The following is a 13,959-nucleotide window of genomic DNA, read 5'->3' as shown; positions in this document are numbered from 1 at the left end:
TCCACCTCTACGCAGACGACACCATTCTGTATACTTCTGGCCCTTCTTTGGACACTGTGTTAACAACCCTCCAGGCAAGCTTCAATGCCATACAACTCTCCTTCCGTGGCCTCCAATTGCTCTTAAATACAAGTAAAACTAAATGCATGCTCTTCAACCGATCGCTACCTTTACCTACCCGCCTGTCCAACATTACTACTCTGGACGGCTCCGACTTAGAATACGTGGACAACTACAAATACTTAAGTGTCTGGTTAGACTGCAAACTCTCCTTCCAGACCCATATCAAACATCTCCAATCCAAAGTTAAATCTAGAATTGGCTTCCTATTTCGCAACAAAGCATCCTTCACTCATGCTGCCAAACATACCCTTGTAAAACTGACCATCCTACCAATCCTTGACTTTGTTGATGTCATTTACAAAATAGCCTCCAATACCCTACTCAACAAATTGGATGCAGTCTATCACAGTGCAATCCGTTTTGTCACCAAAGCCCCATATACTACCCACCATTGCGACCTGTACGCTCTCGTTGGCTGGCCCTCGCTTCATACTCGTCGCCAAACCCACTGGCTCCATGTCATCTACAAGACCCTGCTAGGTAAAGTCCCCCCTTATCTCAGCTCGCTGGTCACCATTGCATCTCCCACCTGTAGCACACGCTCCAGCAGGTATATCTCTCTAGTCACCCCCAAAACCAATTATTTCTTTGGCCGCCTCTCCTTCCAGTTCTCTGCTGCCAATGACTGGAACGAACTACAAAAATCTCTGAAACTGGAAACACTTATCTCCCTCACTAGCTTTAAGCACCAACTGTCAGAGCAGCTCACAGAGTACTGCACCTGTACATAGCCCACCTATAATTTAGCCCAAACAACTACCTCTTTCCCTACTGTATTTAATTAATTTATTTATTTTGCTCCTTTGCACCCCCATTATTTTTATTTCTACTTTGCACATTCTCCCATTGCAAATCTACCATTCCAGTGTTTTACTTGCTATATTGTATCTACTTTGCCACCATGGCCTTTTTGCCTTTACCTCCCTTATCTCACCTAATTTGCTCACATCGTATATAGACTTGTTTATACTGTATTATTGACTGTATGTTTGTTTTACTCCATGTGTAACTCTGTGTCGTTGTATGTGTCGAACTGCTTTGCTTTATCTTGGCCAGGTCGCAATTGTAAATGAGAACTTGTTCTCAACTTGCCTACCTGGTTAAATAAAGGTGAAATAAATAAAATAAAATAAATACAATTCTGTTCTTTAGTCATGTGATGGTTTGTTTGCGGCCGGTCGTTATATGACTTACATCATCACGGAGAAAGAAATCCTTCACTTTCCTTTTGATTTCTGTTTCTGTTCTGCTTTCCTTCCTCGTCAAAAAAGAGTAAAGGCCCCCTTCCAACTTTGCTCTCTTATTTGAAAAGCCCAACACCGTTCCTTGCGTTTCTGTATTTTGTTTTGATATCTTTAATGAGAGATGTATGAAAGAGAAGAGCCCTCTTGATACGTTCTGTCACATTCTGAGGTCTCAGCAATGCTTTGACTGTTGAACGAGGCGATACAGATGCCTGTTCTCCCCTAATCCTTGCATTCCTCTTCCTGTACTTTTCCTTTTTTTTCCCGCTCCTTTGCCACTTCTGATTTTAAATGATCTATCTCTTTAGTTTACCAACTAATAATCTTAAATGCCTTATCTTAAGCATATTCTAATCTTGAAGGCCCAGGCTGATTTTCAGGAGTTTACGGGGGTGTTTGGGACTGCAGCAACGCACTCAGCTTGGCCCTGCCTCTGAGTATCCTTTTTGAATCTCTCCATTTCTTCCTTTCTGCACACCTTGTACATGGATTGTACATGGATAACAGGGTGGACAATAACAGGGTAGACATTTTGAGCTAAAGTTAGCAACTATGCTCCAAGTGATCGTGATGAAGCTAAGATAATCGCTGCCACATGAAAAGTAATTTGCATTGTTTGACAAATATATTTTGAAATTATAAAATTCGATTAACGTCTTTTGTATTTTTGCATACTCACCAGATTCACCACAATTGTTTTCCCGCCAAGGAAGTGGCATAATATCCTGTCTGTAATGTCATTGTAGAAAATATATATTTTTATAATATATATTTTCTTAGTGCCAGTAAGCACAATGCAACAGGGTGGACAACGATTTTGAGGACGTACAGAAAATAGTCAATATTCTTAGGAAAAGTGCTGTCACGTTCTGACCATAGTTCTTTTGTGTTTTCTTTGTTTTAGTGTTGGTCAGGACGTGAGCTGAGTGGGCATTCTATGTTGTGTGTCTAGTTTTGCCGTTTCTATGTTTGGCCTGATATGGTTCTCAATCAGAGGCAGGTGTTAGTCATTGTCTCTGATTGAGAACCATATTTAGGTAGCCTGTTTTGTGTTGGGTTTTTGTGGGTGGTTGTCTTCTGTCTTCGTGTGTTTGCACCAGACAGAACTGTTTCGGTTTTTCCACATTTGTTGTTTTGTATTTTGTAGTGTTCACGTTTATCATCTATATTAAACATGATGAACACAAACCAAGTGCTTGGGCAAGTCCAAAGGGGGATGGGTATGTCTCTTCATAAACAACGAACTGTATCGGGCCATAAACAAACAAGGAACCAGCTCAACCAGAGGCAGCGTTTCTGGTGGTTAGAATTTAATGTGAGGAGATTTCAAATCATTCTACCTCAATTTTACCAACACAATGTAACAGGGTGGACAACGATTTTGAAGACGTACAGGAAATAGTCAATATTCTTAGAAAAAGTGCATCATTCAACATAAAAAGACTATACATAAGATAACAACTATACTATAGACTATACATAAGATAACCTCCTTCCAGTGAAATAAAATAGTCTAAAATGTACTTCTATGTCATTATGCTTCTATTATCATGAAGGCATACATACACAATGATTATTTTGAAATTTAATCCAGTGTATATTTTTTATATACAATTTTGAATGATTTATCTTGAGGACAAAAAATAACACTTTTTTTGACCGTTGAGTGTTTTTTCCCCAGCCACATTCACTAGCATTTAATCATAGCGTAAATCCACTTCATTTGCCAGTCTTTGCTTAGATGTGTGTTTGGCATATGCTATTCTAGCAGATAAAATGTTGACGATTTTCTTCACACATCATTGCAGCGGCACGGTCAGACGAAAGCGGCCTCGGGCAAGTCCAAAGGGGGATGGGTATGTCTCTTCATAAACAACAAACTGTATCGGGCCATAAACAAACAAGAAACCAGCTCAACCAGAGGCAGCGTTTCTGGTGGGAAGAATTTAATGCGAGGAGATTTTAAACCAATTTAAAATCTCAATTTTACCAACACATCTCCGGCGCTAAAAGATAGCAGGGGCGCTAAAAGGCGCGCTATAACTCTAGACCTCTTTTATTCTGCCCACAGAAAAGCATATAAGGCGCTCCCTCGTCCTCCCTTCAGCAAATCTGACCATGACGCAGTGTTTCTGGTGGACAGAATTTAACGCGGGGATATTTAAAACCATTCTACCTCAGCTGAAATAAATAATTCTCTCTGGGGACCCAATAAAACTGAATGGGTGTTGAAAGATAAAGTTGGTTGTCTTGTGGTCCCACAGATTATTGTGAAAGGTTGGGTGCTCTGGTTCCTTACTTCCGTCCCTCTGCTGTGTGTTTTATGTAAGGGCCCTAGTCCTAACTCAAACAACGTGTTACATCACCCCAGTCTGCTATAAACCGGACCCTTTTTCAGAGCAACAAGTGCCGGGCCAGTTCCAGCTAGATCTGTGCCTCTCCTGTCACCTACCCCCATTCCACCATTGGTACGCTACACATTGTGACCTGTTGCATACTATATCAATCCCAGACTACGTGCATCTTGGGCTGCATGTGAGGAACTCTGAGAATATTTTGTGCCCGGGACTCTTAAGGTGTTTTGGGTCATTTGACAGGGGGAAGGAAGCCTGTCTTCAGAGGGTCTTTATGGACACTCCTGACCTGCAAACCAATATTTAATTTCAGAATTGGTTAATATTTGGTTAGGGTCAGTTTTAGATATTGGTCAGCAGTATACCTATAATCTCCCCTCTCACAGTTGGCTGATCACCTCCGTTTTAAAAATCTGCACACCAATGAGGAAACAGAACTGGGTCACAGCCCTCAATGATCAGCCAATTGGATGTTTAAGACTTCCAGTGTGGACCCTCTGCAACAGCTCCTCACCTCAGGCAGGGACACAGATAAGATTAGAGAAACAAGGCCAAAGCATTTTCTCACTAAGTGTAACTATCTGTGTACTTCAATATCAACATTGTGGCAACGGTTTTTACCATTTATATTTGACAAATAGCCTATTCAATGGGCAGACTACGCTGTTCTTAAAATTTGTCAGTGACCTCTAAAAGTGCCCTCCTTTATGTGCACCATCTTATCAAGGGCATCAAGAAAATTCTCCATTCAAACTTGTCATTTGTAAGGGTTTTATGACCCTGTAAATTGAGGGATCTTAGGGGACACCTGAACCAAATCCTGACTGATCAAGTTGAAGTCGGAAGTTTACATACAGTTAATTTTTCAACCACTCCACACATTTCTTGTTAAAAACTATAGTTTTGGCAAGTCGTTTAGGATATCTACTTTGTGCATAACACAAGTAATTTTTCCAACAATTGTTTAAAGACAGACGATTTCACTTATAACTCACTGTATCAGAAGTTATTTTATTTGACCTATTATTTAACTAGGCAAGTCAGTTAAGAACAAATTCTTATTTTCAATGACAGCCCAGGAACAGTGGGTTAATTGTTCAGGGGGAGAACGACAGCTCTGGGATTTGAACTTGCAACCTTCGGTTATTAGTCCAAAGCTCTAACCACTAGGCTACCCTGCCGCCCCAACGCATACATTAAGTTGACTGTGCCTTTAAGCAGCTTGGAAAATTCCAGAAAACGATGTCATGGCTTTAGAAGCTTCTGATAGGATAATTGACATCACATGAATCAATTGGAGGTGTACCTGTGGCTGTATTTCAAGGCCTACCTTCAAAATCTTTGCCTCTTTGCTTGAAATTATGGGAAAATCTAAAGAAATCAGCCAAGACCTCAGAAAAAACATTGTAGACCTCCACAAGTCTGGTTCATCCTTAGAAGCAATTTCCAAATGCCTGAAGGTACCATGTTCATCTGTACAAACAATAGTATGCAAGTATAAACACCATGGGACTTTGCAGCCGTCATACCGCTCAGGAAGGAGACGTGTTCTGTCTCCTAGAGATGAACGTACTTTGGTGCGAATGCAAATCAATCCCAGAACAACAGCAAAGGACCTTGTGAAGATGCTGGAGGAAACAGGTACAAAAGTATCTACAGTATATCCACAGTAAAACAAGTCCTATATCGACAAAACCTGAAAGGCCGCTCAGCAAGGTGGAAGCCACTGCTCCAAAACCGCAATAAAAAAGACAGACTACGGTTTGCAACTGCACATGGGGACAAAGATCGTACTTTTTGGAGAAATGTCCTCTGGTCTGATGAAACAAAAATAGAACTGTTTGGCCATAATGACCATCGTTATGTTTAGAGGAAAAGGGGGGAGGCTTGCAAGCCGAAGAACACCATCCCAACCATGAAGCACGGGGGTGGCAGCATCATGTTGTGGAGGTGCTTTGCTGCAGGAAGGACTGGTGCACTTCTCAAAATAGATGGCATCATGAGGAGGAAAATTATCTGGATATATTGAAGCAACATCTCAAGACATCAGTCAGGAAGTTAATGCTTGGTCGCAAATGGGTCTTCCAAATGAGCAATGATCCCAAGCATACTTCCAAAGTTCTGGCAAAATGGCTTAAGGACAACAAAGTAAAGGTATTGGAGTGCCTATCACAAAGCCCGGACTTCAATCCTATAGAAAATTTGTCAGCAGAACTGATAAAGTGTGTGCGAGCAAGGAGGCCTACCAACCTGACTCAGTTACACCAGCTCTGTCAGGAGGAATGGGCCAAATCTCACCCAATTTATTGTGAGAAGCTTGTAGAAGGCTACCTGAAATGTTTGACCCAAGGCAATGCTATCAAATACTAATTGAGTGTATGTAAACTTCAGACCCACTGGGAATGTGATGAAAGAAATAAAAGCTGAAATAAATAATTCTCTCTACTATTATTCTGACATTTCACAATCTTAAAATGAAGTGGTGATCCCAACTGACCTAACTAGGATTAAATGTCAGGAATTGTGAAAAACTGAGGTTAAATGTATTTGGCTAAGGTGTATGTAAACTTCCGACTTCAACTGTATAAGATAATACTGATTATCATAACTGTTAGGATAGACATGTCAACATAGTTTTGGGAACAACAGCGTGACATGCCTTCTTTTGAGACACTTTTGTTACGTCATACCAGAACTGGTTGTCACCTAATTTTCCTTTATAAGACAATGGAATTACAGTAATTACATTTCACCTGGCATGGTTAGTCCATCTTGCATGGTATGTTGAAACTTTGGTACAATAACGTAAACCAAAGAACCACTTGTGTTCCACAGTGGTGGTCAGGAGGTCATTGATAGGACAGGCCAGTAGAAGAGGCGGCAGGTAGCCTAGTGGTTAGTGTTGGGCCAGTAACCGAAAGGTTGCTAGATTGAATCCCCGAGCTGACCATGTAAAAATCTGTCGTTGTGCCCCTGAACAGGCAGTTAACCCACTGTTCCTAGGCCGTCATTGTAAATAAGAATTTGTTCTTAACTGACTTGCCAAGTTAAATCAATGTTAAGTAAAAATAAATACAAAATAAAAGGCCTTCAAATGCTGAGTGCATGAATATCTCCTATCTCCTATGGCTATTGGTCAGAATTTCATCCAATAATACAAAAAAATACTGTAGATATGAGATGTTTAAGTTTCGTTAAATTTAGTTTGTTGTTTTAGTTTATTTATTTGCACTGTAGAAAGAAGCCTCACCAGAATCTAAATAGTAAATTCATAACACAGATTATAAGAAATGGTACTCCAGACAGTGTCACGACTTTTGCCGAAGTCGGTCCCTCTCGTTGTTCGGGGCGGCGTTCGGCGGTCAACGTCACCGGCTTTCTAGCTATTGCCGATCCACTTTTCATTTTCCATTTGTTTTGTCTTTGTTTCACACACCTGTTGTCAATCCCACAATCACTTGTTCATTATTTAACCCTCTGTTCCCCACATGGTTTTTGTGAGTGATTGTTTATTGTATATTTCGGTCCGTCTGTGTGTGCTAAATATGTTTCTTTGTATATTTGCCTTTTTTGAGTAAAGCACGTTTTTTACTCGTATATGCTGTCCTGCGCCTGACTCTCTCACCAGCTACACACAGGACTCTTTACAGAATCATTCACCCCCAGTGTCCAGCTGGGCGCCTGTACGTTCCGCCTACTGTCCGCAACCTTTTGATCTATTGGGCCCATACGTCACCCTCCTCTGGTCATCCTGGCATCGGGGCGGATGGTGCGCTGCCTTAGTGGGAAGTACTGGTGGCCCACCTTGGCCAAGGATGTGAGGGTGCGCCCAGTGCAAGGCTCCCAGGAACCTGCCCAGAGGGAAATTACAACCCCTACCTGTTTCACAACGGCCGTGGTTGCACCTGTCAGTGGACTTCCTGACAGATCTTCCTCCCTCACAGGGCAACACCACGATCCTGGTCGTTGTGGATCGGTTTTCTAAGTCCTGCCGTCTCCTCCCTTTGCCCAGCCTCCCTACAGCCATACAGACTGCGGAGGCCCTGTTCACTCATGTCTTCCAGCACTACGGGGTGCCTGAGGACATAGTCTGAGCGAGGTCCCCAGTTCACGTCCAGGGTCTGGAGAGCGTTCATGGAACGTCTGGGGATCTCGGTCAGCCTCACCTCAGGTTTTCACCCCGAGAGTAACGGGCAGGTGGAGAGAGTCAACCAGGATATGGGTAGGTTTCTGCGGTCATATTGCCAGGTCCGGCTGGGGGAGTGGGCGGCGTTCATCCCCTGGCCAGAGATGGCCCAAAACTCACTCCGCCACTCCTCCACTAACCTCTTTCCTTTCCAGTGCATACTGGGGTATCAGCCGGTTCTGGCACCGTTGCATCAGAGCTAGATTCTAAGCTCCTGCGGTGGTTTAAGCGCTCGGAGGAGACCTGGGATGCCGCCCATGTGAACCTACACCAGGTCGTGAGGCGGCAAAAAGAGGGCGCAGACCGCCACTGCAGCGAGGCCCCCGTGTTCGCACCGGGGTTCCCGGGTCTGGCTCTCGACCCAAAACCTGCCCCTCTGCCTGCCCTGCCGGAAGCTGGGGCCGCAGTGTGTGGGGCCATTTATAGTCCTGAGGAGAATAAACGAGGTATGTTACAGGTTACAGCTTCCCCAGATTATCATATTAACCCTTTGTTCTGTGTGTCTCTCCTCAGGCCGGTGGTGGCTGGTCCCCTCCAGGAAGCTGAGGTATGTGAGGTTCCTCCGCCCCCTCTGGACATCGAGGGGGCACCGGCGTATGCTGTTCGAGCTATCCTGGAATCGAGGCGTCGGGCGAGGGGCCTTCAGTACCTCGTGGAGTGGGAGGGGTACGGTCCGGAGGAGAGATGCTGGGTGCCGGTGGAGGACGTTCTGGACCCTTCGTTGCTGCGGGATTTCCACCGTCTCCTCCGGGTCGACCCCGAGGTTGGTGTCGGTGCGCGGCTCCAGGGGGGGTGTGGTACTGCCACGACTTCCGCCGAAGTCGGTCCCTCTCCTTGTTCGGGCGGCGTTCGGCGGTCGACGTCACCGGCTTTCTAGCTACTGCCGAACCACTTTTCATTTTCCATTTGTTTTGTCTTTGTTTCACACACCTGTTGTCAATCCCACAATCACTTGTTCATTATTTAACCCACATAGTTTTTGTGAGTGATTGTTTATTGTCTATTTCGGTCCGTCTGTGTGTGCTAAAGATGTTTCTTTGTACATTTGACTTTTTTGAGTAAAGCACGTTGTCATGACTCCCACCGAAGGTGGCTCCCCTGCCTGTTCGGGCGGCGCTCGGCGGTCGTCGTCGCCGGTCTACTAGCCGCCACCGATCCCCTTTTCTTTTTCTGTTTGTTTGGTCTTATTGGTCGCACCTGTCTCTTATTTTGTTTTTTGATTCAGTCTATTTAAGCCTCTTTAAGTCTGTTTTTGTGCGGGCTTGTTTTCTGTTAATCAGGTTGTGCGTGTTGTGTTCCTGTCCGTTTGTGCCCTGTGTTGGGTTGGCCAATTTTGTGACTGATTTTGCCTGTTGTTTTGGGCGTTCGCTTTGGAAACCTAATAAAGTCAGGTTTCCCCAGTATCCTCTGCCCTCTGCATTTGATTCCACACCCAACACTCCAGGCATTGTGACACATGTTTTTTCCTCATATCTGCTGTCCTGCGCCTGACTCTCTCACCAGCTACACACAGGACTCTTTACAGACAGGATATTCAGGAAAAATGTGTATAATTATATTTATTTTTAAATATCACTCATACAGTACAAAAGAGGGTGAAGAAAATACAACCAATGGTATAGTTTACATGAACATAAAACATGCTAAATACAAACAACAATACTACTCTACTTGGTTCATTTTAAACCAAGAAGATAATCATCTAGGCAATTCAATTGGAAGACTACTACTGCCAGAGCAGTAGACTGTATGCCTATCAACGCCTTTCAATGCTTTTCTATCTTAACCGTAAGCTATTGCTGAATCGAAAGTCAGTTCATCCTTCAGCCAGTCATGCCCTTTCAGGAGTATACTGCACACAGTCTGGAATGATTTGGCCCAATGGTGTTCATGACTCATAATCAGATGCACATATTGGTAGTGCACAATGAAGTAGGGGAGCTAAAGCTGGAACGATCTGGGGAATGGAGTGATGGAGAAAGAATCAGCAGAACCCAAAGCCGTTTGTCTGCCTAGCTGGAAGACATGCCCAACTGCTGCTTCAGTTTCTGGAGCTGTTCCATGCTGATGTTGTTGCCTCCACATACCACGATCACCACAGGGCCCAGGTCCTGCTTCAGCTTGCCCTCCTTCTGCAGTCTGGGAATGATGTCACAGTACACAGCTGCCAGGGCAGCGCCACACGCAGGCTCCACCAGGACCTTCTCATCGTCTGGAGCAGGAAGAGGAATTCAGTATCAGAGAGGCTTGTGGGCTTTTTTAGGTATACAGTAGTAATCATATGATCCTCTACACAGGTCTAGCCTACTGTTTGTGATGCTCACCAACAAAGCGCTCGACAGCTTTGACAGCATCCTGGTCTGTGACCACCTCGGAGTAAACGGTATGTTCGCCAGCAAGTTTCAGGGTCTGTGCAGATACTCTTGTCAGGCCCAATGTTGTGGCAATGCTGTGTAGATGAAAATGATAGAATTGTTGTTGTGCATACGGCTTTGCCTTCTTTTTTTGTGCTAACATATTACTTTTTGGCTGTAATGTTAAATAGATATATAAATAGCCCACCAAATCTACCTACCTCATCCCCATATTGTTTTTATTTACTTTTCTGCTCTTTTGCACACCAGTATTCTACTTGCACATCATCATCTCCTCATCTATCACTCCAGTGTTAATTTGCTAAATTGTAATTACTCCGCTACTATGGCCTATTTATTGCCTTACCTCCTCACGCCATTTGCACACACTGTATATAGACTTTCTTTTATTCTATTGTGTTATTGACTGTACACTTGTTTATTCCATGTGTAACTCTGTGTTGTTGTTTGTGTCACACTGCTTTGCTTCATCTTGGCCAGATCGCAGTTGTAAATGAGAACTTGTTCTCAACTAGCCTACCTGGTTAAAAAAAAGTTAATTATTATTATTTTTTTTTTTAAAGATCCTGGTTTCTCGTGTGAGTGTGACTCTTACAATTTCTTACCTTGTGATCTCAGGCAGAGTGATCAACTTCCCAGCCTTTATAGCAGCATTAAGGCTGTGTGCCCCCACGGTCTCCATCGCTACGACTGGAACATTTTCCCAGCCGGCGCGACGCAGTCCTTCGACAACCCCGTTCATGAGGCCTCCACCTCCAACAGACAACACCATCGCCCCAGGCTTCTCCTGCAGCTCGGACTCCACTTCCTTCACCAGAGATGCATGGCCCTCCCTACACACACATTGAAAAAAAATGTGTTTTCACTTTTCATTCACAATACATTTTATGATACATTGCAAAGCAGTCCTTAGAATCTGCTTTGTATACATTGTTCTATGTTGACTGGAATGGAACACTAACAATCTTTCGGAATAAGCTATGTTGTTAATCGTTCATGAGACAAGAAAAGGCTGCTGGTTCTGCTATAATGCTGCTGATAACATTGAAGTCTATTCAGCTGAAATGTATAGTTAGTGTTTGGCTGTGAAATTAACCAGAAACATTTGGCTGCCATGAGGGTTCAGTCATCTTGTAGAATTAGATTATCTTCAATCCCTCTTGTTAACTGCAGCACAAAAATGCACGATAAGATATCCTCATAGATTCTGCCAATCATCCTATCATTGCACAGAGAACAATGTACAAGTTTTACTCAGTAAAGCATGGTAACACTCAGGATACTACGCATAATAAATGTATACAAGAAAATATGCCACGGAAAATTTAATTTGGATTGGAATAGAGTTGAATGTTTCTTATCCCTTATCAGCTTTCCTTATTTCATGGAAGACACTCTTACTTTGACTATTATTATCAGTACATTCACAGGAAATAGAGCAACACTGATGTTGCTGAAGTGTATTGATATGGTATCTGTAACTCACCAGATGAGAGGGTCATCAAAGGGAGAGATGAAGATCCATCCAGGGTTGTTGGCCACAAGCTGTTGTCCATATTCGATGCTCACATTCAACGCCTTGCCATGAATGACCACATCGGCGCCTTCGTCCCTCAGCCTCTCAACTGTTGGTTCCGGGGTGACACTGGGCACGACAATGGTGGCAGGTACCCCAAGCTTACGGGCAGAGTAAGCAGCCGCCATACCAGCATTTCCTCCTGTGATGGAGCAATGACAATGTCCACTTTAGGAAAACGGATACTATACGGAGAGTGCTTAAATGAAAGATCCCATAAGAATATAGATTTCTGAGATAATATGTTATGCTTCTTGTATTGTGACAAAGATTTTTAAGCAGTGATTTCAAGGTGATTACTCACCTGAACAGCAGACAAATCTCTCACAGCCTCGTTCAGCCCACTGAAAGACAACAAAGAGCACATGATATGACTCACAGTTCTGTTCCCCTTTATGAGAAGAACTCAAGGGACCCCACATTGAAAATATCAAATCAAATCAAATTAGTCACATGTCCAGTGTTCAGACAGGGACTGACCTCCTCAAACTGGTCTGGACTGGTCCTACTGGGAACATGCTATATACCATTCGCCTGCACATCCACACCCCATGTTGTTTTGCTGGGGCCCCTAACATGCATTCTAGCACAACAACATCATCCCATCTTATCACAAGCACCCCCTCACTCCACATCCTTTTCCTCTCCTAACTCATAGGTATGGGTGATTCACTCACTGTCTTGCAAAGGTGTCCAATGCCCCTGATCTTGAAGGATCCTGTGGGCTGGGATGACTCTAGTTTCAGGTAGACAGAGGTGCCTGCTATTTTGGTCAGGGCAAGGCTCTCCCTCAGTGGGGTGGCCACGTGAAGAGCTCTCTCCTGTGGGTTGTTCATTTCTCTAGCTGTGGACAGACAAGTTGATTAATTAATGTGTGACAAGTGTGAAAGCACATGAATTCATACATTTTCAATAATTGTGGAGGAAGAGCTTAACATGATTGTACTCTTGTGTTCATTCACCACATTATGCAGACGCTCTCATCCAGAGCAGTTGTGGTTAGGTGCCTTGATCAAGAGCACATAGACAGATGTGCAACCTTTTGCTTACTGGCCCAATGCTCTTAACCACTAGGCTACATTTAAGTGTTAATTCACAGAGAAAGATCAGCAGTGGATACAAGCATTAGAGGAAGAGCTCCACATCAATGAACATCCCCCACATTAAAGGTTGAGTTCAATATCACTCTATTAGCACTACAGAAAGAACATCAATAAAAACCTAGAAGCAAGCAAGGGAGTACACTGACACTCTAAGACAATACAAACTTTGTAATAAATACAGGTAAAACAATAAATAAAATAGGTGCTTATAATAGGTACTTAAATATAATATTTCTTACATCAAATTAATTATGTAGGCATATTATAATTTTATTCTAAAGCTTTTACAATTGCTTCAATAACAGACCCTATAAATAGAAAATATGAATAATCCAAACAAGCACATATATTGCAGGCTTTAAGACCAAGACAATCAAAGTAAAGTTTCACTTTACCTTAGTAGACTTCTGTTTTAGGGTAAAATGCAAACTTCTCAACAGTCAGGTCAAGTGGGAAATAGACAGTTCCAGTCGAGCTTTCACTGATGAGAATTAGAAGATGTTTTTATTCCTACTCGGCAGCGGGGACCTCCCTCCGCAACCAATCACCGGTGGGCACTCCTCTGATGTCACACAACACTTTATCTAGACGAGACGTGGGGATTTTAGAGCTTTTGTCACACACCATTCCCCTAATAAGGTCTAAGACAACATAATATATTGTACATTTCTGTTAAATGTATTGGTTTTAGGCTAGCATGGTGATGTACTCAAATTGATTAACCCATATGATCACCGCTACATTTAAGAAAAATAGGATAAACATAATGTCTTTGGAAGTTAGAGCAAATCTGTATTAACTGTCCTGCATATTATAATACATTCTATTTATATTTGCTGGGTCTTTAGGCTATAAACTGTAGTAACTTAATTAATGGGCACCTCAACTTACATCATGCATTATCAAATACGCCTAGATAGGCCTACAAAAATACGTAGGCTATTGCTAAAATGATGGTCATAATTTGGATAATGGAAACAACGTTAAATTACATTCCC

The 13,959-nt window shown here is 43.0% G+C and overlaps 1 protein-coding gene across 1 annotated transcript; it reads right to left on the bottom strand.

The window, feature by feature from the left end:
- Nucleotides 1–9,448: 9,448 nt before the first annotated feature.
- On the bottom strand, nt 9,449–13,506 carry LOC110536048 (L-serine dehydratase/L-threonine deaminase). The gene is made up of 7 exons (XM_021621562.2): nt 13,357–13,506; nt 12,536–12,702; nt 12,163–12,202; nt 11,769–12,000; nt 10,888–11,115; nt 10,232–10,356; nt 9,449–10,119 (listed from the first exon to the last, which is right to left on the bottom strand). The coding sequence occupies exons 2-7, from the start codon at nt 12,692–12,694 to the stop codon at nt 9,920–9,922; spliced, it is 984 nt and encodes a 327-aa protein (XP_021477237.2). The 5' UTR covers nt 12,695–12,702; nt 13,357–13,506; the 3' UTR covers nt 9,449–9,919.
- Between the last annotated feature and the right edge of the window lie 453 nt (nt 13,507–13,959).

The sequence above is a fragment of the Oncorhynchus mykiss genome, chromosome 11 (genome assembly GCF_013265735.2).
Source record: "Oncorhynchus mykiss isolate Arlee chromosome 11, USDA_OmykA_1.1, whole genome shotgun sequence".
NCBI classification, from domain to species: Eukaryota; Metazoa; Chordata; class Actinopteri; order Salmoniformes; family Salmonidae; genus Oncorhynchus; species Oncorhynchus mykiss.
This window is presented reverse-complemented; position numbering and strand designations above follow the sequence as displayed.

Excerpts from the sequence above, each read along its gene's own strand:
- LOC110536048 (XM_021621562.2), bottom strand. The coding sequence starts at position 12,694 with ATGAACAACCCACAGGAGAGAGCTCTTCACGTGGCCACCCCACTGAGG. Across the intron at positions 11,116-11,768 it reads TTTGATGACCCTCTCATCTG|GGAGGGCCATGCATCTCTGG; the intron begins GTGAGTTACAGA and ends ATGTGTGTGTAG. Across the intron at positions 10,120-10,231 it reads AGCTGTCGAGCGCTTTGTTG|ACGATGAGAAGGTCCTGGTG; the intron begins GTGAGCATCACA and ends TTCCTGCTCCAG.